Raw genomic sequence first — 25738 nt, 5'->3', positions numbered from 1 at the left:
TCCTCAGCCTGGCTTGGATTCATACGCCTCTTGGTAAGAAAGAGAGAGACAACAAGCTTTGATGGACTTCAACAGAAGTCCCTGACCTTTTTTTATCAGAGATGAATGAATTGTTAGCTAATGTCACAGGGTCTCCCATCTGTGTTTAATTAAAAACTAAATCAATCTGATTCATCATGCCCGCTGAAGAATTTACATGAGTGCTAAGCAAAATAACGGGATAAGGACAGGTTTGCATGTTCCATTGTAAACATAAATAATCGAGAGAAAGAGAGAGAGAGAGTGTGTGTGTGCGTGTGTGGGTGTGTGTGTGCGTGCGTGCGTGCGTGCGTGTGTGTGTTTGTTTGTATGTGTGTGTGTAGGCTATGTGTGTGTGTGTGTGTGTGTGTTTGTGTGTGTGTGTGTGTGTGTGTGTGTGTGTGTGTGTGTGTGTGTGTGTGTGTGTGTGTGCTTGCTTGTGTGGGTGTGTAGAGTATATGCTAGCTAGGACATGGATGTATTAGGTCTCACACCTCAGTGGACTGAAATCTATAAGCATATTTCTTGTTCTTGGGAACGGCTTCATCCATTTTCACTTTTCAGCAGCAAACTGAGCATAGCAGCTTGAGTGTGCACAGTGACAAGTGATACACACCAGCTTAGACGGGGTTGTTTGCGCTTGCGCATGCTCACCTCTGCCTCTGGGTTGGGTTGCCAGTTATCACGACACATACTGTAGTCGTGTATCCAACACAGAAACAGAGAACCGTCCATTTATATCGCTGTGAAATCAGGTGATTAACGGGATAAATTACCCATCAGGAGCACAGCAGGAGAAAGGCTTAGAAATAGGGAGACTCCCATGAGAATTAGGAGTGTTGGCAGGCATGGCAATATGATGAATCTAGCTCTCCACCACAGGCAAACTTTTGAACAAGATGGACTTGCATTGAACGCTTGGCACCATTATTGGTTTACTGCTCTGCTTTTTTGTGAAGCAACTGTTTTAGCAGAGTGTTCTACTACGGTAGGACGAGAGCCCCAGATTCTTAACTCAAGTGGGAAAACATGCACACCTTATATTGAGGACATTAAATCAGGCATTCTTATTTTGATTGGGTGTTATTCTGATTATTATTATTATTTGCCCCGATCCATGCCAAACTTTGCACACACACTCCTTGGCTAATGGCTGCCAAACCACAACCTCCACCCCTCATTTCTCACATGCCCCTCTTCAAGCACCACCATGAGGCCGATTCTTGCTAAACACATTTTTGGACACGGCTCCTACAGATTTTGCCCTAAAATCACGCAAAGCGGTACACAGTATCTCTAAAGTCATGTCATCAACACGGATCTATCCCATTTCCTATATTCCCTCCTCATTGGCTACGATTGCCTTCTAAAGTTTGTGTATGCGACCTGACGGTCGCTTATCTCCCGATTAGGGAGTCTTACTGGTTATAAATACAAATCTCCTTGGATGAGAGGCTTCATAATTGAGAAATCACCAAATTGGCCATTCTTATATACTGTATGTCTTTACCTTGTTACAAGTTAAAGAGGAGTAAGCTTTGCCAAGCCATGAGGCCCATAGGGCAGGAGCCTATCTCCTGTTTGTGTAGCGTCAGGCTGGCAGAGGCTACATGATGTTCAAGTACACCCCCTGGACATGTCACTAGTTCTGTACTGTATGTCGCGCATAGTCACAGGGACTATATGCGACATCCAACCCTTGATGCTCATTGCTCAGTGCCAAGCAGGGAGCCACTGGGTCCCATTTTTCAGAGTCTTTGGTATGAGCATTTGAGGTATGACCTGGCCGGGGATCAAACCCGACCTCCCAGTTTCAGGGCACACTCTAACCACAATTTATTTTGTTTTGCTAGAGCCAGCTCCAAAACAGAAAGTTGTTATTCGAAAAGCAGGGCTAAATACTGGCAGATTTGAGCAGTACACAAAATAACCCTCACATACCGGCAAAGCGGGCAAACCACAGAAATTGATTCTCTTTCAGACCCTTTCTTTTCATTTTTCAGGCAGATTCTTTCTTTATCTAGACAAAAACAACTTATGTTGTTGATGCATGCCTGGTATGCTCCTTTCAGGCATTTTCTATTGACTATACAGAGTATATCAATGAATAAAAATACAGAGTATATCTTATAAGATATACAGTATTTTATAATGTGGATGAAAAAAGCCATATAAGCATTCATTTATTCCATTATGACATTTCCTTAATAAAGCTTAACTACTATCTGGTGTGTCCAACAATATAAAAAATATGTTTTAAAATGTGTAATTCTATTGTCATTAATAAAACTCCAAGCTACTTTGAAAAATAAATTGCCTACCCACTACAACTGTGCTGTAGAGTGAAAAAACATGTTATCGACTCCTTCAGACATCTTATGCAGTTAAAAAAGAATCTTAGGTTGGGAGGTTGGCCCAATACATGGTTTAATAGTCAACACTTTTAAAATATATTTTCCCAGCAAAATGTATATAAAATATAATATGCTCTCTCTCTCTTTCTTTTTCTATATCTCTCTGACTTCTAACCTTCCTCCACTCCAGCAACCAGCTCCACCAGACTGGAGGACCTGACCCATTTGGAACACCATAGGGGCTTTGATCAGAGGGTCTCTATACGCAAGCACAACACAGCAGGACGCACGTCTGATGACTCTAAAGGTACTGATAGGGCAGTACATTTATGTAACGCTGAGGAAGGCCGAAGGGCCGAAACGCGTCTGTACACTGTCCATTGAGGTAAATAAAATCATGTAAAAAGGATATTCCTTGAGTGCTGGCGACTACTTCTTTCTCATTTATGTAACTATACATCAGTTTGACTAATTACACAGTACATAGTCCAACCCTGTCAATAGTTGCGTTTCCATAAAGCCGTTTTTTGCGCATTAAGGCTTTTGCGCATAAATCTTTTTAGGGAAACACTTCAAAATTCGAATAAACTTTCATTATTCGCAAAAACATTTATGCACTTGGAGGAGGTCGATTTTGAGGCTTTATCGAAAAAACGTAATGTGCATCGCGGAAAGGGCTGGTGGGGGTCGGCCGCCTCTTGGTTGTACCAAGTTACCAACACGTTCAAAGTTGTTCTCAAAACAAAAGTAAAACCATTCGTCATTATTATTCTCCGTTCCGCGACGGTGTCACGTGCACAGAACGGCCGAGAACAGCAGACCTCCAAGCTCACATCGCATCCGCAACGAGCTGTGATGAGCTTGTACTGTATATCAGCTGTTATCGTGCTCAATGCTGTTGCGGGGTTGTGGAGTGGAGCGTCTTCTCTCGCGTCTCACTTGACTGGAAAATTAGCACCTGTCCGACTGCTTATTTCATGAACTATCTTTCAAGAATCACATTTTATCAGTGAATGGAAACAGGCAAAATGTGCATTTTCTTTTTTCGACGTAATGATAATTTGCTTCCTAATTCGAATAAGCTTTATGGAAACGCTGTGATAGTCAGTGGTGGAAAGTTACTAAGTAGATTTACTTAAGTACCGTAGGCCTATATTAAGTACAAAGGTACAATTATTTGTACTTTACTTTAGTATTTCCAATTTCCGATACTTTTACTTCTACTCCACTACATCTCAGAGGCAACTATTGTACTTTAACTCCACTACAATTATTTGAAAGGTTTATTTACTAGTTAATTTGTAGATTTGGCTTATTATTACAAAACCCACATCAACTTTGGCTTCACGACGCATTGTGAGCTTGTAGATCTGCTATTTTCAAAGTATTTGCACACATTTGCATTTTTTTTTAAAGATATGCTTTTATGCCTTTATTGATAGGACAGTAGACTGACATGAAATGGGGAGAGAGATGGGGAGTGACACGCAGCAAAGGTAGTCTCTATCAGGAATCGAACCAGCTACACGCTGTGGGGCTACACTGAGTCTATGTGGTATGCTCCTGGACCAGTAGGCCAGCGGGCACCTCACACATTTGAATACTTAAAGTGTTAGTTCACCTATTTTTGACATAAAGCTGTGTGAAATACTAATAATTAAAACAGTGGTTAAAATGTATTAATTGATTACCAGAGTCCCGTGGTCAGAGTTCTGGTCAGTTTCTAATGAATATTAAGTAGTTCCAATGGGGTGGGGGCCATTTGGCGTGGCCCAATCATTGAAAATAGATTAATCCACAAAACTAGCGTCATTTGTATTGTTGGCCTATTTCTAACATATAGAGCGAGGTTTCGTTCTGATCAGCTGACTGCAAAGCACCTTGTTTTGGGGAAATACGTTGCAGCGGCGTAGTGATACTGGACACAAAAAATAGTACCATGTGACAGAGGGGTCAAAGTTGAACGAAAGTTGGTCTATTTGGTGGAAATAGGTCAACAATACAAATGACGCTAGTTTTGTGGATTCGTCTATTTTTAATGATTGGGCCATGAGCCCCTGCCAAATCACCGGAACTACTTTATATTCATCTAAAACTGACCAGAACTCTGACCACGGGACTCTGGTAATGAATTAATACATTTGTAACCACTATTTTAATGGCAAGTATTTCACACATGTAGCTTTATGTCAAAAATAGGTGAACTAACACTTTAAAATGACACATTCTGCAGTGCATAATGAGTACATTTTGAATTCTGGACTTTTACTTGTAACAGAGTATTTCTACATCGCAGTATTGATACTTTTACTTGAGTATAAAATGTGAGTACTTTTTCCACCACTGGTCATAGTTGCTTGTGACATTCCTGTGTGTCAAAACTGCAACGTAGAACCTGTGGGGAGAGTGTTTTTTGCAGGTCTTAAGTCCAAGTGTATCAAAAAAGCAACTGGCTAAGTAAGCACCGTTGGTGTCTGACCAGTTTAACATTCACCAGGTTAGCATTCACCAGCGTCGGTAGGTTAGCATTTCACCAGGTTAGCATTCACCAGCGTTAATTTGACTGAGGTTAGGTTTAGGGTTAAGGTTAGGTTTAGGTGTATCTCTGTCCCCCCGACTTTCGTCACCTCCGCGCAGCCAATCACAAGCTTCCTCTGCCTTAACCCGGTTGCTTTTTTGATACACTCGGACTGAAAGACCTGCAAAAAAAACTCCAAATACATGCAAGCAAATATCGCGCGACGCGCCACCTCCGAAATGTTTCCTCGTCGTCATCTCAAAACCCCACTGAACCCACTGCTCTCACTCCCTTCAGCGAGACTGACGCCGTTCAGGCAAGGCGACATCATGCTGAAGCCGCTGCTGTTCGAAGTACCCGGCCTGGCCGTGGAGACGGCCTTCGTGGGCCGTGATTGGCTGTTCACCCGCCTGGAAGAGGTGCTGAGGAAGAGCAGCAGCTGTGACGGCCGCGGCGCCGTCATCGTGGGCAACGCGGGCTCCGGCAAGACGGCCGTGGTCTGGCGGCTGGTGGCGCTCAGCTGCCACGGCGGGCGCACGTTACAGGCGGGAGCCGCACCGCACAGCCCCAGCTCCTCTCCAAAATGTAGGATTCATACATATCCCTTTCTTTTTTATCAGTGTGTTTCATGCTGTCCTTCTTCCGTTGGTATCCTGTTTTTAAATAATTTTCTATGGGGAAAATTCGTTTTTTAAAATTAAATAGAAAAACAAGTTTTATATTAATAATTGGAATATATATTTTTTATGTTCAAATATACACTTATTCCTCATATTCGAGGAATATTCGAAATTCGAATATTCGTTTACCGGCCCTACTAGTGCCTAAGGGCTCGAACACACTGCCATTTTGAGCCGATTATGCTGTCGCCGACCAATTTTGGCGCTCACCGACAAAACTCTGCGATCTGCCGCAAGATCGGGCTTTGCTCGCCGGGGTTTTACTCGCTGTGTGTGAAAAGCACTGCGAGAAGATCCGTGCGCGATTCCAACCGTCACCGACAGCTTCCTGAGCATTTCTAGATAGGCCTATATGTAGCAGCTTTGATATACAACACCCCAGAGTGTGCGCTCTCTCTCTCTCTCTCTCTTTGTCAAATGGAGACGCACTCACGCACAGAGCGGAGTGGAGAGAGAATGAAAGGGAGAGAGAACTTAACATGAGGAGAGCTGGAGACTGGAGAGCCTGGAGAGGGCATTATTACGCAGCGGACTGTCCAGCGTATAGATCACTATTAGTAATATTGCTGTTTCATGACTTTCATCATAATAATATAGATGCTGTTTCATAGCAATATAAAACCGACGCATCTCACAATATGTTGATAAAACCATGCAGCAGCATATGGCTGGTGTTATTATGAAAACATTGAACAGGTGCGGAGTGCGCTGTGTGTGTGTGTGTGTGTGTGTGTGTGTGTGTGTGTGTGTGTGTGTGTGTGTGTGTGTGTGTGTGTGTGTGTGTTTGTGTGCGCGCGCACACGCACGCACGCACGCACAGCGAGAGAGGAAAATCATTGGCGCCCACTCTCGTGCACAATTAGAATAAAAACAAATGTAATATTGGCTATGTATCGGGATGCATCCTGGTGAAATATCTGGCAGTGTGTGACCCAGGCCTAGAATTTTGTCGTTTTAGGGGCAATTAAGGCCAATTGGCCTTTGGTGTTGTCAGTTTTTTTAGGGCACAAAGGCCAAATGCTAGGGCAGGAAGGCCATCAAATAAAATAAATACAAAGGTTTAGACCATTGAAAGAATTCATTGAATTTAGGGGTTAAGGATGCAGTGAAAGAAGCCTCAGCCCTGCACAAATCAAACTACTGCATTGGTCAGGGGTCATCAACCCCTGGTCTTGTGATGGACATTCCTCAAAATATATTTTTTGCCACGGACATACAAAAGGAGTGGTCAATAATATTACCACGAATAAAATACTAAATGTATACTAGTCAAGTAGACATGATGGAGAGCATATGCTGTGTTTTTAAAGAGGGAGAGTGGTTAGTCCTCATCCCAGTTAGTAGGAAAGCTGAACGGGAAGATGTAGATGGAGCAATTTATAACCCATTTTCAAAAATTGCTTTAAAAGTCAAGTGTATAATTTCCATGGCCAATTGGCCATCTCTGAACATGTGTCTACTTTCTTACCTTTTTCACTTTCTATTTTTTCCTAAATGATGGCTTTAAACTTTTCAAAGAACTAAAGACAATTAGAGAAGAATTGTCATATTGACGTCATCTACCGGTCATTATTCATTTACGTAAAAAACCTGGGCTCTTTTTAGAGTGTTAGGCATTTGAGAAACGTAGCTCTTAAACTCTTAAGTTAAAATTAGATCATTCATTGGCTTGGAAGATATTTTTTGGTATGGTTCTCTGCAATGGCATTTCTGGGTGTACTGGCACCACTGGCCAGTGGTTCTCAAATGTTTTTCAAAATAGTAAAACAAAGGCAAAGAAGTTTATAGCAATAAGGGGTAAGGCATGGATGAAGATATAGCTTTGAATTTCAACAAAAGACATTGTTGTCTACATGACAAGAAAGAGACACCGGTGTCTACATATTGACAAGAAAGAGACAGAGGAGAAAGTGGTAGGCCTACAATCAGTTGGGGCATTAAGGCCACTGTGGCCTCAGGGCATACCATTTTTTTGAGGGGCACAAGGCCAAACTGAGGGGCAACGACGGCCATGGCCTTCATGGCCTCCCTGAAATTCCTGCCCTGGTGTGACCCCTTGTCGGTGATCTGTCGGTGATCAATCTTGTCGGCGAAAACCACAACGAGACGATTTCAAGAAAGTCACTCGTGCAGTGTGAAATACTCTAATGATCTGATGACTCGCCGACCACGCAAAATTGTACAGTGTGTTCGAGCCCTAAGCCATTAAACTGCATGTTTAAGTGTGTGGTATACTTAAATTGAAATCGTTCATTCCTACAAGACTTCTCAATAATGAACATGTGGGTTAAAGGTATTTTTTTTTACCCATTGTTCTTTCTGGTCCTCTATTGCCGTCCCTCTGCTGATTGTAATTGCAGAGAATGACTGAAATTGATGTTCCACTTTATCCTTTCTGTACAAGCTTGCGTGTTGCATAGCGACAGGGCCTGTGGATCTGTGAGCTTGTAGATCTATAGATCTATCTTTGAACTTTTAGAATTGTTTTTAATTTTGTTTGAATTTTTCTTTTTTTTTTTTTCTTTTTTTTTTTTTCTTTTTTTTTCCTATAATGACATACCCAAAATAGGGAAGCCAAGTTGAAAGTGGTTTAACGGCCATGGAGGTTTTGTATAAATGTTTGAGCAACGATATTCAGCAACCTATACCTACACTTGTCTGCTGGAGATTTAAGACATTCTTTCAGCCTACCTTTTTATCTGGAGAGTCATTGCATATGCAGCTACACTTGAATCATGGTGCGAAGCGTTGACTGTATGCGTGATATTACATTTATGTGGTTGCTACAAAGTGTTACTTAACTACCTTCTCAGCCTTGTTAATAAATTACATAATGGCATTATTACAACTATACTACCATCCCTGTAGTGACCGCCATTTAACTATTTATTGCGACCGTCAGGTCACAGTTACTATCAAAACCTCCACCGGCTGTCTTGTCAGTCTGTCTGTCTGTCTGTCTGTCTGTCTGTCTGTCTGTCTGTCTGTCTGTCTGTCTGTCCGCCACGTCACACTATTCCCCTACTCATATCTCCGCCACCGTTCATGCCAAACTTTGCACACACACTCCTTGGCTGCCAAACCACAACCCCCTCATTTCTCACATGGCCCTCTTCTAGTGCCACCATGAGGCTGATTCTTGCAAGACACATTTTTGGACACTGCTCCTACAGATTTTGCCCTAAAATCACACAAACCGGTACACAGTATCTCTACAGTCATGTCATCAACATGCATCGGTCCCATCTAGCGCCATCATCTGGACGATTTTTGAAAAACATTTTTTTGGACACTGCTCCTATAGATTTTGGCCTAAAATCACGCAAAGCGGTACACAGTATCTCTAGTCTAAAGTCATCTCATCAACATGGATCTGTCCCATTTCCCATATTCCCTCCTGATTGGCTACCATTGCCTTCCAACGTTTGTGTATGCGACCTGACGGTCGCTTATCTCCCGATTTAGGGAGTCTTACTGGTTTGAACAGTTTCCCTTGGAAAAGGTACTAATTAAATCCAGTGCTCTTAAAGGGGGTTTGCATCCATGTGACATTCCCGGGTTTGCCCTGGGGACTTCATTTGCCTAGTATAATTGGCGTTTTTTTGCATACGGTTGCTGTTGTTGATGCCGATCAGGTGGGGATAGGCAGGCGAAACCGCCATCCGCCCAGCAGCCCCCAGAGTCTGGTCCTCGCTCCAAAGACTCCCAACCCAACCAGAGCGCTGTTCCAGGGACCACTGAGACCACTGCTCACAAGAAGGAGGCTGTCAAACGCTTGGCTTCCAAGGTACAATGCACACACGCACGCACACGCACGCACACACACACACACACACACACACACACACACACACACACACACACACACACACACACACACACACACACACACACACACACTAATACACACTATACTAACTGTACTGTACTTTAAATTGGCCTGTTCCCTGCTGGAAATGCTGTTTAACCAACCTACAGAAATCCTCTGGTTTCAGCTGCTTGTGATGGCTGTTTTTTGATATCCCCAGGTTTTATATTTGCATCTGTATCTGTTACCAAAGGTATGACCTACTATATAAACAATATAGTATAGGTATCAATTACTACCTAGTATTTGTTTTGCACAGCATTTAAAACATAGCTGAGGTGAGATTATATACAGTATTACATACATGCTGTGTACATATGAGTGGAAAAAGCAGCAAACTTGCTCTGAAGAAGGCTTCACGCCGAAACGCGTCAGCGTTCAGAATAAAATGGAACTTTATATCTGAGCCCGTCTTGTATGTTCATTCTGGTGTGCTGCTTTTTCCACTCATGTGGATCCTTGAATTCAGTTGTACCTAGAGCTAAGCACCCACTGCCCAAATCAGTGGCAGCAATCAGAGGAAGCGCACCTGTTCTCGTCTCCTGATGCTGTGTACATAATCATTGTGTTCATTTATCTTGATTCCAGTATTCCCACATCATGGTACAGTTCTGTCCTGTTGAAGATTTCTGTTTATGTGCATCACACACATAATATGACACAGAAGGCTTCTAAATGTACTAACTTGGCCTCAATAACAGTTTCCATGGGAACCGGTCAGACTGCTTGTGACATATATGTTCACCCAAACATGAAACCATCAATAACACATCATGTTATGATAAGGAGGGGACATACATACAGCTGAGTGGTTAGTTATCTCCTGTTGTCCCAGGAACGATTCCCGAAAAGGCCAGCTATGTGTCGATGTGTCCCTGAGCAAGACCCTTATTAACCCCTAATTGTCCCCAGAGAATAACTGAGTAAGCATGTTTGGGCTCTCACAGCATATCTCCATGGATCTCCAAATATGGGTACCAGGGGTCTCCATTTATGGGTAACTGATATACATCACTGGCCAGATGGCCAAGACATGGCGCGACCTCGTCACTTGTCGCTCTGTGGCGTCTTACTAGTTATTATGATTATTATTTTATGTGGACATAGCATTTCATTGTGTGATTTGACGTAGTCTGGAACCACACAAGCCACGTTTGTAGGACAGTGTTCCTGTTGTTCTATGATGCAACCAGGTATGCACCCAGACCACACATATTTCCAATTAAATAGTTATTGGAGCCGTTCTCAAGATTGCAAGCAATGTATCCATGCAATTTGTTCAGCTTATGCTGCGGCTGCTGTTGCACTGAAGGAGGATAATCTTTATGGGTGGTAGACTGAAATAAAGGTACGCTGGGGAGCAGGACAGCAGGTACTTAGCTAGTTCCCAAACATTTTAGCCTGTGACCCAAAAGAGAAATTAGATATTTGCCCGGGACCTAAAAGAGAACTTAGACATTGGCCCGGACCCAAACTAGTGAAAACAGCAGATCTACAAGCTCACAACGCGCGGCTATTTTCACTACTACTTAAAGGGGGCCTGTCACCTAAAGGGTTACTGTCACTTTAAGAATCATCTTAAAAAACAAGTTAATATTTTTATGATGTCATTGTGGGGATGCGCAATTATAAGCCAATCAAATTAATTGTCTGTATAGCCTGACTGTATGACTACTTACTGTACTGGTCAGCTGCTGTTGGGGGGCGAGGAGCAGATTACACTGTGACATGAGCTTCAGACTGTTTCAGACCATTTTCAGAGAAGCTCATGTCACAGTGTAATCTGCCCCTCAACCCCTTTAGGTGACAGTACCCCTTTAATTATTATTCCATTTTATTTATAGAATTTCTTAGATGTGTTTTCTTTTTTTCTTCTAAAAATAAAAAAAGATTTGGGGGGAGGGGACATTTTTGGAAATATATATTTTATTTTTCGTAGGAAAAGAAAATGGGGTTTTTACTCGAGTCGTGACCGATAAAAATTGGTCCGTGACCCACCCACTGTGTATGGTTGGATAACAAAATGATGCTTGCTTTCACAGATTTTCTTTCTGTTGTCTGCCACTCAGGGTCTCTCTCTCTCTCTCTCTCTCTCTCTCTCTCTCTCTCTCTCTCTCTCTCTCTCTCTCTCTCAATAGGTGGTGGCCTACCATTTCTGTCAGGCCGACAACACCTACACCTGCTTGGTGCCAGAGTTTGTTCATAGTGTCGCCGCCCTACTGGCCAGAGCTCCACAGCTCACTCCCTACAGGGATCTTCTGATACAAGAGCCTCATCTTCAGAACACGCTCAGCCTGCGTTCCTGTGTCCAAGACCCCATCGCTGCCTTTCGCAAGGGAGTCCTAGAACCTCTTGCTAGCCTGCGCAAGGGTAACTCTCTCTCTCCCTCTCTCTCTCTCTCTCTCTCTCTCTCTCTCTCTCTCTCTCTCTCTCTATGTGTGTCTCTCTCTCTCCCTCTATCATTTGGAATTATGGTGTGTAGGACAAAAATGCATATATTAAAAAGAAAAGGAAGTTGACAGGTCCTTTTCTTTGATTTTATTATCAGAGATCCCCTTTTTGAATACTTAGAAGTTTAAATTGATGACGACTCAGCCACCACACACTGATTAGTCATTATAACTAAGTAATGTTATCTGTGGGTTAGGCTTAGTCACATCAGCAACATCATAATAGTGACTTGTCATGTGGTCACGTTGCTTCACAAAAGTAATGTATTTCCAGCTGGAAAAAGGGAGAAAAAATCTGCATCAAATGGCGAAGGTTTTCACACTCCTGGTTGCCCCTTTTGGTTGAAGGGAAATCACGATTGGCTCTGCATATTGTTTAGAGGCCCTTCAATATGTGATACAGACGGGCTATTATAGCGTCACTTTGAAGCCCATTTGAAAAATATTACACAACTAGATTCCCTTAACTCCCTTATAATAACTTCTTTGGCCTTCTGGCATTGTGCATGAGAAATTTGACGCTTGGTGTATCACAGACACACAGGGGTGGCAGAGATAACTAAGAATTGCATCAGTGCTAAGTCAAGAGGGCACTATCTGCTCTCCACCCTGCTCTAATGATCCTGTGTGACGTAGCTCATTAGCCGCTACTTTCCAGTTAAGGTCAATGACTCGAAACACTACGGACAGTGAAACAGATGCTAAGTAATTTACACTTGAAAATGACGAGTGTTATTTCTTGCCTCTGTGTTGGTGAAACATCAACACTCACAGGATTTCAAGGTCGCTAAATACTCGAGAGGCTCTGAATGTTTCAGGCAAGTCAGCCAGCTCACTTTATCAATATGCAATCTAGATCAATGTGTTATTATGGCCAGGGCCTCCACACTCTGGGCACAGGAGTGTCTACTCCATCTCAATCAAAGCCTAATTTATACTACGCTTGCTGACAAGATCGGACTTTGCGATGCAACTTATTCTTAGCTTGAAGTTCAGTTCTTATCTGCAAGCAACAACATTGTGTGATGACATGTCCCATGTTATTTTTTATATTTTTGGGGCTTTTCTGTCTTCATTCATTTTGATAGTACAGACTAGAGTGAGTGACAGTTAACAGGGAGTGACACACAGCAAAGGGCATTGGGCTTGGGAATCGAACCTTCGGCTCGCTGTCAGGTTGTGTCAGAGCATGCCCTAACCGCTAGGCCATTGGCACCCATGTCCCATGTTCTTTCCTCCTTGTTGCTAATAAACAATACTAGCATCCAGGCACTTGAGGGTCAATATCAGAGACGGGCTGGTGCTTTCCTCAACGTGACTAATTTCTTTTTTTATACCTGCCTTTATTTATAGTTTTTTCTGCCTTTATTTATAGTTTCATAATAATAATAATAATAATAAAACTTTATTTGTATAGCACCTTTCATGACATGAAATGCAGCTCAAAGTGCTTTACAGAGCATAAAATGAAGCACACGTGCTTAACAGAGAAAAAGTAAAATAGAAATAAAAAATACATAAAAAAGAGATAAGTAAAATGATTACAATAAAGCAAGAAAAAATAAAAGCATAGAACATTGAAGAACAATTTCAGAGCCGTGCGGACGTCAATAGCAGCATAGGGATTAAAAAATTTAGCTAAAAGCAAGAGTAAAGAAATAGGTCTTGAGCTGTGCTTTAAAGCTATCCACCGAGGCTGCCTGTCTTAGGTGTAGTGGTAGTTTATTCCAAGCTGTCGGTCCATAGAAGCAGAAAGCTGCCTCACCATATTTTTTATATGTCATTGTTGGCACCTCAAGTAGGTCTGCACTAGAGGACCTGAGTGGGCGGGTTGGAACATATCTATGCAGGCAGTTATAGAGGTACGAAGGTGCCAGACCATTTAGAGCTTTATAAACAAGTAAAAGAATTTTAAAATCAATCCTAAAAACAACCGGGAGCCAGTGTAGCGACGCTAAAACTGGAGTAATATGTTCTCTTATCTTAGTTTTTGTTAAAACTCTGGCTGCTGCATTTTGAACAAGTTGTAATCTGTCAGTTGTTTTCTTTGGCAGACCAGAGAGAAGTGCGTTGCAGTAATCAAGCCGAGAGAAAACAAAAGCGTGGATCAGCGTTTTTGCATCGTTCAGCGACAGATAGGCTCTAATTCGCGCAATATTTCTAAGGTGAAAGAAGGCAATCTTCGTGACATGATTAATGTGTGTATTAAAATTTAATTCAGCATCAATGATCACCCCCAGGTTCTTAACAGAGGTGTTATTTTCTTTAGCCAGGTTACCAAGTCTATTTATTATTGATTCTCTCTGGGCAGTAGAACCTATTATGAGAACTTCTGTCTTGTCCTCATTTAGCTTGAGAAAGTTCTCACTCATCCAGCATTTTATGCTGGACACGCACGTCAGCAATGGGTCTAGAGCACAGGGGTCGTCCGTAGCCACCGAAAGGTACAACTGGGTGTCATCAGCATAGAAATGGAAATTCACACCGTGAGCGGAAATAAGTTCTCCCAGCGGCAGTATATAGAGGGAGAATAATAAAGGACCAAGAATCGAGCCCTGTGGAATACCAGAGCAGATGTTGTGTTTGTTTGACTCGAAGTTTGACTCGAAGTCAGTCATAGTAGAGATGGACAGGAAAGCGGGGGGAGAGATGGGGAGAGACATGCAGCAAAGACAGGCTGTCAGGCTAGTTATAGCATAGGTACCTCTAGGCCAGGTCTGGGCCTCAACGTGACTAATCTGTCGGAAAATACAAAACAAAAAACAAACAAACGTGCATTTAACCTATCATGTCAAGATGCTCTGTATCGGTTTTATTTTATTTTTGAACCTGCCACCATGTCTCTCTCCTTCTGCACAGAGAGAAAGCTGCCTGAAGAGGACTACATCATGTTGGTTGATAGTCTGAACGAGGCAGAGTTTCACAAACCAGATTATGGAGACACCATTGCTGCCTTTATCACCAAGATCATTTCCAAGTTCCCCTCCTGGCTCAAACTGGTGGTCACGGTCAGGACAGGCTTACTGGTGAGACCATCTACATCACAGCAGCATTACAATCCATTCCACATCAGTACATCAGTCATACTTTGTATCAAAATGAATGAAAGAGAATCTCATTTAACTTACCTGTGTTCCTTTGCTTATCTGCCTATGTACAGTAAGTACGTAGCCCTGCCTGAAGCCCAGAAGCATAATCTCCCTTGTTTAGAGAGAGCCAAAGGGCGGTCTCCTTTGGTTTCACATGCAGGAGACCCAGGTTCAAACCCAGGTTGTTACATTAGGCTTGTCCAGGATGGGGTTTTCCTGTTGGGGGAAATCAAAGGGTGTGAATGTCTTTTTAGATATTAATATATCTAAAAAAGGCATATCTTGAACCTTGATATACAGGAAGATGGCATCACCTGCAACGCCTAGCAGGTGATGCCATCTTCCTGTACAATTACTACAGGAGGCACAGGAATATTCAATACATTCAAAGTAGCACATAGTTACTTGCGCCAGCAGAGTGCGCATTCTGCGCAAGTACTGCGTTCGGTGGCATATCTGTCGCATATCTCATTGTGTTTACGCCTGTAGCCAATCAGGGACCAGCATTCTTGGTGACGTCATCGTCAACAAGTGCGACCTGATATAAATAACAAGGCATACTCTGCTGGCGCACAAGTAGGCCATACATGGCCACAAGAGCAGAGTGCAGTCTAGTTTAAATAATGTGTTTACATCAATAGCTAATGAGCTGATAAATTAGTCACCATTCCAGATTCTATGGTTAAAGTTACAGTATGTATTTCTTTTTCTTTTTTTACCAGCAAAAGGAGTCCTGGCGGATGCCATTTCAGATAGGAAGATGTACTAAAACAAATCTCAAAGCCCTTAAACTTTCAAAGCAATGGGTCATGATAACATCCCTTCTCTGCATAACCTATTTAACTAACCTGTCCATTGAACAAGGACATTATCCCCATTAATTAAAACTGGTGGGAGTAATTACCTCTACATAAAAAGGGAAGCAAATCAGACCCTGGCAACTATCAAAATACTGTATGTCCATTTAGTGTTCTGTTCGGTCGAAGGTAATAGAGAGGGTCATCTAGTGTGGGTAATGGCTAGTACAGTAGTTACACCTAGCCTGAGTTGGACTTTGAACTATAGGTGTAATTGCAAACCTGTTGACACACAGAATAAATTAGTCATCCCCACACACACTATTGAGAGAGCCTCTGTCATGACAGCATATACATGTACATCATCTGCTCTGTTTTGTCACTTGCCACTATATACAATGATTTTGTGTTTAAACCTGTGTCCTCGAGTGTCGGAAGAACTCAAGCCACAGAGGTGGCTGGTAGCACCGACTTACTGCAGACCTGTTATATGAATAGTTATTTATCGTTACACAATCTCCTGTTTGAATTTCAAACTGGTTTAAGAAACTCACATTCCACAGATACCTGTCTGCTCTAACACTTAGACAAGATATTAGTGGGGAGGAGGCTTCACATCTGCTTCATCGCTTAATCATTTTCAGAGCTTCCGTGCTCCTGTCACAGGAGCATTTGAAAATTGTAGGAAGCAGGCAAGTGTACATATAGATATCAAAGGGGACTTGAGCCCCTGCCCTTTTATCCGCCTGTAAAAAGTGCCCTCTCCAGACCATGAATGCAGTTTTTACTATGGTGAAAGAAATGCAAATGCCCTCTTTGCATGCCATAACTGAAGGCAGCATTCAAGAGAATTAATTGCCTTGTCCAAACTCTCCTGAACTTGAATGCAGCATCTTATGTTGAAAGAATTGCCCTCTCTGAGTAGAAATACATGCCGCTACGCCACATCTCCAGTATTCACTTGATTATGCTTAGTTTAGTACCGAAAATAGCCGACCTCCAAGCTCACAGCGCGTTGCAGCGCGACACGTTGTGAGCTTGGAGGTCTGCTATTTTCGATATTTTCACCAAAAGGCCCTTTTAGACATTTCAGCCCCTGCCTGTCTAACATTCTCTGTACGTTCCTGGTAGGAAGCAACAGTCTGGCTTGTGAGACTAACTCTAACATGTCCTTTCCTTTTGTAATATGTAAATGACATGAAGTCAGCATATGATTGTAACCTTTTCCTTTCTGCTGATGATTCAGGTCTCGTATAGTCTTTCCTCCTAGAACCACAGCCATGCCCATGTCACTCTGACTCGGATACAACCATAAACAAACCTGACACGCCCATAGCCGGAACTATAAAGGCAGAACCACAGCCACGTCACTCTAGGTCAGGGGTTCTCAAACCTTTTTAGGCTGTGACCCCCAAAATAAACATATTTGAAATGGGGACCCCCACCCTGACAAGCACTTGGAATTGTAGGTATTACATTTAATGTGACTCAGTTCCACAGATAAATATTGTGAAAATAGCAGATCTACATGCTCACAACGCTTCGCAAAATGCGAGGCGTTGTGAGCCAATGTGAAGTGAGCGGTGGTCGTGCTTGCATAACGCATTGCTATGGCAATACGCTGAGGAAAAAAATAGATAAATTAGGGATGGAAAAATGACTTGGAGCCTCAAAATAATTACTTGTTCGGCAGATAATTGTCTCTCCATCTCAGCAAAGACTAATGATGTCACCTGGGTTCATACTTCATAGTTGTAGGTGACTCTGAAGTTATAGCCAAGGAAGCTATCACTTACTTAGGAGGCATATTAGACAAAAGCTATCTGGAGAGAGTATGGTGCTGAAAGTTATATTGAAGGTGAACCAAAAATAATGTTTCTAGGTGTAATGTACACTCTAATGGAAGTGCCCTTGAAATATTGTCTGGGGGTCTTGTTCAATGTAATTTTGACTATGCCTGCCCTGCACATGCTGCTAGAATTCCCATGATTCTCAAAAATACATTACAGGCCTCAAAATAAACTGGTTAGATTGATCCGTAAACTTAATCTCAGACCATATCTTCTGCCCACGTTATAGCCTCAAGTGGCTCGAAGTGGAGCACAGAGGATCCAAGATTAAACTGTGTTTGTTTACTTTACTGGGTAGTAAATATTTTATTACCCAGAATACTTAGAGAACACTTTCGCAAGGTTAGTGATACCCACAGGTACTCCACAAGAGGTAGGTTTACTGATGTTGTACCTAACTGTTTTAAGATGCCTTGGGGGATTTTTTGTAATACTCTGCAGCAATTCTGTGAAGTGTACCACGAGCAAACCTTAAATCCATAAGTTCTATTTAAAAAATAACTCCTCCCTAAAAAGTTGGCTGTAGAGCAGTTGGACTTCATTTTAACCGTAACTTACAGTAGTGGAGTGGCAGCAGGTTACCTATTTTAAATGTTGGTTTCTGTTGTTAGTTACATTTATATAATGTATTGGATCTTATTCAATGTATTTTCATTGTTTGCCCCCTGCATCCAGCGTCTTACTGGTCTTATGTTCAGTGTCTCTGCAACACCAATACAAATTCCTTGTCTGATCCACATTCTTGGCAATCATGCAATGGTTGTATATGGTGTTCTGGTACAGCTGTATGGATCTTAGCGACGTAGGTCTAGCTCAGGGATGTCAAACTCAAATGCACAGGGGGCCAAAATTTAAAAAATGGTACAAGTCGAGGGCCAGACTGGTTCAATGTTTATTTAAACGCGGGCTTGCGGTCACAGGCCCTCGATACACGTCAATGCACTGTGTGTGCACGCAATGCACGTGTGTGTAACAGAGTGACTCACTGCCTCAGCCTGATGGCATCAAAAGTCTAATATCTCCCCCAGTCCATAGGGATATCCCTTTGGTCTGATGGGTAAGATGTTGGACTTTCATGCGGGAGACCTTGGTTCGAATCCAAGGCATTGCATGTGCAATACCAGTGGCCAGTGGGCCAGTTTTAATAGTATTTAAATATCATCCCGCGGGCCGAAGATAATTCAATCACGGGCCTGATTTGGCCCCCGGGCCTTGAGTTTGACATATGTGCTAGCTGGTCTGATGCAGGGCAGGCTGCCCTGGCTGGCACGCACTTCCTCAATCTGGTTGCTAATCCCACTGAGCCGTATCCACATCTGCCCCACACCATTGCCAGGTCTCCAAATGCCAATTAACACTGCGGGTTTTACTGTGGACCACATTGCACATCAGTTGAGTTCCATTTCAATGAATGTCCATTGTCAGCATATATTGTGAATGTAATACGATTACATAAATTAAAATGATAAATTACAACTAAAACTAAACAAGATGAATTTTCTTTTTTAACCATGAACAACCCCACCCTGCTGTGTTCTCATCACCCTAATTAGTCCCCCCATCATGTTCTCATGATTTGCTAATCTACGCTGCCAACTTTCCCATAACAGCTCAGATAAGTTGTGGACAGTTTGAAACGGTTAGAGGGTTAATTACAGTTAATTACAATAACCCCTCCAAAAGGAAAAAAGCAAAAGCTCTAGCTCTTTTGCTTGGGATGACAAGCAAAAGCGCTAACAATGATGTAGGGTTTTATGATTCATCATAGCTGAGTTTGGCTTGTGCTGTGTGAAGGCAGATGGTTAGTGAGGAGATGCGATGTGAATCTGAGCGAAGCCTGTAAGCAATATGGAATGGATCTTTAGTCACTGTCACATTCTACATTTCTCTGCTCCATTGCTCTGTGCTCATTTTGGGTTATTGCAGAATAAATCAGTGGTTCTCAACCTTTTCAGGCCGCAACCCCAAAAATAATCATATTTTAACTGGGGACCCCCCCCACCCTGACAAGCACTAAAAGTTGAGGCATTACATTTTGTATAACACAGTTCTATTGTGAAATAGCAGGTCTACATGCTCACAACGCCTCGCGTTGCGAGGCGTTGTGAGCATGCATAGATCGTCTATTTTCACAATTTCTGCATCTAATATTTGACAATTTGACCAATGTTTAATTTGTCATTTTAGAGGTATTAAAAAGTCCTTAAATTGTCACTTTAGAAATGTGCAGATACCCTCTATACACTTAAACTTTATGTTGGTCTGTTTACTGTTGAGTGAAAAAACTATGTTGCACATTAAATTAATCATGGTAAATGGTAAATGGTAAATGGTGCATTTATATAGCGCTTTTAATCCAAAGCGCTTTACATAGATTGTGCATTACATTCACCCATTCACACACACATTCATACACCGGTGGCGGAGGAAGCCATGCAAGGCACCAACCTACTCACCGGAGGCAATTAGGGGTTCAGAGTCTTGCCCAAGGACCCTTCGACATTAACTCAGGGGGAGCCCGGATTCGAACTGGGAACCCTTCGGGATTTATACCCTTCGTGCTCTAATACCAGTTTCTCTACCCCTGAGCTATGCCGCCCCATATCATCTGGGGACTTAATAATTTGGGGACCACCCCATGGTCCCGACCCACAGGTTGAGAACCACTGGAATAAAGGATAGCCATTAGATTGGCTCCTTGTGTGTTCTAAGCGAATATGCCCTTGTAAATATCTGTCATTTCTTTTCTTTTCTTGATAGAGGCTGAACATGACTGATGATGCCGAATGTGAATGTGTGTGTATTCTACAGGAAATCACCACTCTCCTTCCCTTCTCCGGCATATCCCTGGACATCCTGCCCGACAACAGTGACCTGGGCTCTGACCTCAGTGACTACATCCACCACCGGGTCGGCGGCAGCCCACAGATCGCCACCAACGTCACCACGCCCACAGGCTCCGCCCCTGACCTGCTGCTCATCAGTAAGTTCAGCAGCCACCTGACAACGCGCAGTAACGGCTCCATTCTGTACCTTCAGCTGACCCTGGACCTGTTTCACGGCGGCTACCTGGAACTGAAAGGAGGAAACTACATGGTGGTGCCGGTCTCGCTGGCAGAGGTTAGGCCTGTCCGTGAGATATATCAAGTGCACAGCAAAACACTATGCTAGGCTATATGCACAGCAGTATGGGGTGTAACGATACATTTTAACAGCGATACGATACGCATCACGATACATGGTTGACGATACGATACATGCACGATATTGTTTCATTCATGGCGATACGATAGGATTCGATTCGATTCAATGATTTAAAATCGATATAGTAACTATTTAGCAAATAAATGAAATCTGAGTAAAACGTGTAAAAAATATATTATTATGGAAGTAAACGCTGTGATTATCTAGCAAATACATGGACATTATATTTAAACACATAATATGGACAAATCCACCTTGACATGAACACAGAGATTACACACATGTATCGATAGACCAAGAGTAGCTATATGTAATTAGACCCCTCTTTTTCATTTTCCTTCTTAAAATTGCCAAATACAAGGCACAACTACATTCACGAATTCCATACAATCAATTATTTGCATTGCAAAACGATTCGATATCGAGTACCGCATTTTAAAACGATGCGATACGATACAAAGCCAAAGCGGTACCATATTTTGCTTTTGCAAACGATATAGTAGATCAATACAAATTCAAATTGATTTTTCGATTCAGTTACACCCCAATTACACCCCTACACAGCAGCCTTTTTGGGTCTCTTCTCACTTTCCTTCACAGTTGTTACCAATATTATAATGCTAATGAAGGTCCTGTTCCATTCTGGTCAAACAGATTCAGGGTGCTGATTCTGTGCATGGTGGCTCACTGGAAACACTCTGCTACACCAGTGGGTCTCAAAGTGTGATCCAGGGACCCTCATGGTTCCTTGGGGGTTCCAAATGACCCCTTAAAAGGTTTGTATTAACTCTGAGAGTGAGCAAATGGAACCAAATGGACACGAACCAAATGGACCCATGAGTGTCCATTTGGTTCCATTTGTACACTCTCAGAGTTATGGGGGTCCTTGAAATAAAAGGTTTGAGAACCACTGTGCTACATGACATGGAACAGAGCCTTCATTATAGTATCATTGGTAACACCTTTGAAGGAACTGAGAAGAGAATCAACTTCTCTCCAATATGGCTGCCGTGCACATAGCCTATCGGACCCTTGCGGGTCAATTCTCACACATTCAGAGTTAAATTAATAATCAGGATTGTACTGCTTATGTACAGTACAGTATGTAGACTAGAATTAAAAAGCCATTTAACACCAACTAAAAACATACAAAAAGATACATGTTTCTTTCTATATGGCCTACTTGACTCAGTAATGGGGGGTAAGTCAGACACGGTGTGTTTACTGTACGTCTACTTCAGGTCTACCTGCTGTTGTTCCGCGTCAGCGTCCCCGACGGCGAGGCCTTTGAGCGGGTGCAGCCCGTGCTGAACGTGATGCTGGCCTCCCTGCACCCGCTGACCGACGAGCAGCTGTTCAGGGCCCTGAACGCGGGGAGCGTGAAGGGGACGATGGAATGGAAAGACTTCCAGGAGAGACTGGACGTCCTGGCTGATTTCATGGTGAGGCTCTTTGGTTTAATACGGCCGACAGTATTCGGGATAGGGTATAGGGCTGTCACGATTATGACTTTTTTTTTTTGAGCGGCTCCTATACGTGGCTGTGCATGTGTCTGTAGCCTTTTCCCTCAGCGTTTTGCCATAGTAAAATGTGTGTATGTAGCATCATGTTTGTCTAGTGATGTCATATGTCGTATGTCTGTAGCCTTTTTCCTCAGCGTTTTGCCATAGCAAAACGTGTGTGTAGCTTACCCTGTACATCCTAGACTCAAATCCTAGTCTGAAGACGTTATGCAAGCACGACCACCGCTCACTTCACATTGGGTGTGATTTTTAATAGTTGTTTTGGGGCTTTTATGCCTTTATCAGGCAGTAGACTGACAGGGAGAGATGGGGAGTGACACGCAGCAAAGGTCGTCCGGATCGGGAATCGAACCGGCGACGCCGTCTGTCATCAATGCCTATGTGGCAAACTGGCAAAGCCTTATGTGGTATGCGCCTGGACCAGTAGGCCAGCGGGCGCCCCCCGATTATGACATTTTCATGACGATTAATTGTGACTCAAATAATTACGATTAACGATTTAATTGTGTTTTTGTCGTTGACAATTACATCTCTGTTTGGCATGTAGGCTTTGTGGTTGTTGCACATATATGCAAAGAAATGAGGGACATATTTCACAACTTTATACTTAAAAAACAACGTTGATAGTGGAAATAGCCGATCTGCAAGCTGACAACGAGTCACATTGCGACGCGTTGTGAGCTTGTAGATCTGCTATTTCCACTATTTTTTTAAATGTTTGAACATTTTTCAACATGGAAACGATTATGACAATTATGACTAAATAATTGCGATTATGTAAAATAATTAGCGAGGCCTACATTTAGGTTGGTGTGGCACCGCTGACAAATGACGCATTATTTTATTATTATTTCTGTCACATTGTGAATGTCATTGAACGGTGCAGGTGAAGCGCAGGGACGGCACGCGCATGCTGTGTCACCCGTCGTTCCGAGAGTGGCTGGTGTGGAGGGCGGAGGGAGAGAGCACCGACTTCCTCTGCGATCCTCGGTGAGTGGACGATATATAAATCAAAGGTCCAACGCGTCATCGTGAGAGACGGGACGATTTCTTTGAACGACGGCACCGTATGTTCCCTAATTGTTCTAGAGTCCTTTGTAATACAATTATTTTCATCATCAAGGACATGACAGTTTGATATGCCTCGGTTACTGAGGGGTGTGTGCGCGTGTGCGTGTGCGTCCGTGCATGTGTGTGTGTGCAGGGACGTGCAGTGAATGTTAGAGAGGCAGGGTCTGAAATTTCGAAAAGGGCCTTTTGGTGAAAACAACGAAAATAGCAGACCTCCAAGCTCGCAACGCGTTGCGCTGCGACGCATTGTGAGCTTGGAGGACAGCTATTTTTGTAGCTTGATACCACACTGAATTAAGCATGAATGTACCCTTGAATGGTGTGTGGTTATTGGATATTTGTGCAGGATTTGCTGACTGTACATTATTTACAGCATCTTGTAATATTTGTGTCCTTGTACTGTATCTCTTATGTGGACATAAATAAATGATTGAAGTGTGTGTGTGTGTGTGTGTGTGTGTGTGTGTGTGTGTGTGTGTGTGTGTGTGTGTGTGTGTGTGTGTGTGTGTGTGTGTGTGTGTGTGTGTGTGTGTGTGTGTGTGTGTGTGTGTGTGTGTGTGTGTGTGTTTCTAGGAGCGGCCATGCTCTCCTGGCCTTCATGTTCTCCAGACAGGAGGGAAAGTTGAACCGCCAGCAGACCATGGAACTGGGGCACCACATCCTCAAGGCTCACATATTCAAGGTATTAGAGCACTCTGATACTGTACTAGCCTCGCAGGCCATCCCGAGCTACGTCATCACCAATGTGCTTCCTTTCTCGGTCTGGTGTCCCTCCCATCGAGCCTCTTTATTAGAACTTGGGTTTCTAATTGCCAATCAAAAGGCTGCATTTCGAGCGAACCCGCCTCACACCGCTGATTGGTCGAGTGGCTGCTACATCTCTCGCACCGCTCTTGATTGGTCGAGTGGCTGCTACAGCTCTCGCATTTTGTAAACAAACATGGCGGACCCCATGTCCGACGCAAGTTCACAAATCGCAAATAAAAGCTGCATTAAGCGAAGTTTTATCTGAAATCAACGGCATCTCATAACTTAAAAACGAACAATAGTTTGCACCTTTGGAATTTCTGTCTGGAAAAGACGTATTTGATGTTCTCCCGACAAAGTTTTGATGCGCTGATGACTACGGACTGGACCTGTCAGTCAAAGAGAGTAACTACGTCATCGCGTAATGCGTTGTCTATGGAGAACTCCCAGACTCTCCCCTGGGAGAGTCAATTATTGTCAATGGCCGGGTTTCCCAACCAAATATTTCAATATCGATACGATATACGATATTACTGTACAAATTTAAATCAGTTTCACTCTTATTTTGAATTTATCTGACCGAAAGTAAAACGCTTACTTTCCTATAGGAGGCTAGGAAGCTCTTATATTGAAGCGTCTACTCTTGTTTGACTTGACATGAACATGCTAAGTCAAAATCATGGCAAATCACAAATCAGTTCAATATCACCCATATATTTAAATATATGGGCGAAATTGAAATCAGTGATCGCAAACGGCAACAATATATTGCGTTGCCTTTTGTGATACTGATATTGCGCATGGTCATACCGAGATAACGATACGATAACAATATATTGTGCAGCTCTAGAAGTGGGCTCAGAAGGTTTTTAAGAATTCCGACTCTCAACAAAAGACACTGTCTAAAAAACACATATTGAGAGGAAAGAGGCAGAGGAGAAGACGGTGAAACTAGCTGGGGCAATACAGGCCACTGCTGTGGCCTCAAGGCTTCTTTTTTTTTTTAAGGACACAAAACTGAAGGGGCAGAAAATGGTTGGCAGAAAATGTCAAGTACACCGTGAGTCATAGGCAATGGACTAAACATGACAGACCCCCATTATACCGACCTGTTGCACATAGAACACACTGTGAAGTTGTTTACAGTAGCTACTATGGGAAAATAATGCCATTGGTGTATACAATACACCAAACTTTATGCACATGTTTTTTCATTCTCTTTGCTCTTTTGCCTTTTGCACTCTCTTTCTTTCCTAAGTCATTATTACTTGTTATTACTTATTTTTTTATCTTTAGATGTGTGTTTTTTTCTGTTGTTCTTCTTTATTTTATATACAGATATACCACTGCATTGTCTGTAAGGAAGCCGAACAAAAATATGTTTTACTCTTACGTACCTATACAAAAGATGTAACAATAAAGTACAACCTTGAACCTTGAACCTTGAACCATACACACACAGACACACTCTCTGTCTCTCTGTGTCTCTCTCTCTCTCTCTCTCTCTCTCTCTCTCTCTCTCTCTCTCTCTCTCTCTCTCTCTCTCTCTCTCTCTCTCTCTCTCTCTCT

General features: G+C 42.7%; 1 protein-coding gene across 1 annotated transcript in view; it reads left to right on the top strand.

The window, feature by feature from the left end:
- The window catches only part of LOC308288818 (protein TANC1-like), a gene marked incomplete at both ends in the record, with an annotated part of 72126 nt that overhangs the window by 18347 nt on the left and 28041 nt on the right, over positions 1-25738 (top strand). Inside the window, 9 exons of the mRNA XM_080730295.1 lie at positions 2563-2679; positions 5188-5475; positions 9206-9357; positions 11577-11808; positions 14748-14914; positions 20436-20744; positions 22070-22270; positions 23238-23341; positions 23996-24104. Coding sequence (XP_080586421.1) covers positions 2563-2679; positions 5188-5475; positions 9206-9357; positions 11577-11808; positions 14748-14914; positions 20436-20744; positions 22070-22270; positions 23238-23341; positions 23996-24104 — 1679 coding nt within the window. The remainder of the gene's footprint in view (positions 1-2562; positions 2680-5187; positions 5476-9205; positions 9358-11576; positions 11809-14747; positions 14915-20435; positions 20745-22069; positions 22271-23237; positions 23342-23995; positions 24105-25738) is intronic.

The sequence above is a fragment of the Nannobrachium achirus genome (genome assembly GCF_963921795.1).
Source record: "Nannobrachium achirus genome assembly, chromosome: 7".
Classification (NCBI taxonomy): Eukaryota; Metazoa; Chordata; class Actinopteri; order Myctophiformes; family Myctophidae; genus Nannobrachium; species Nannobrachium achirus.
This window is presented reverse-complemented; position numbering and strand designations above follow the sequence as displayed.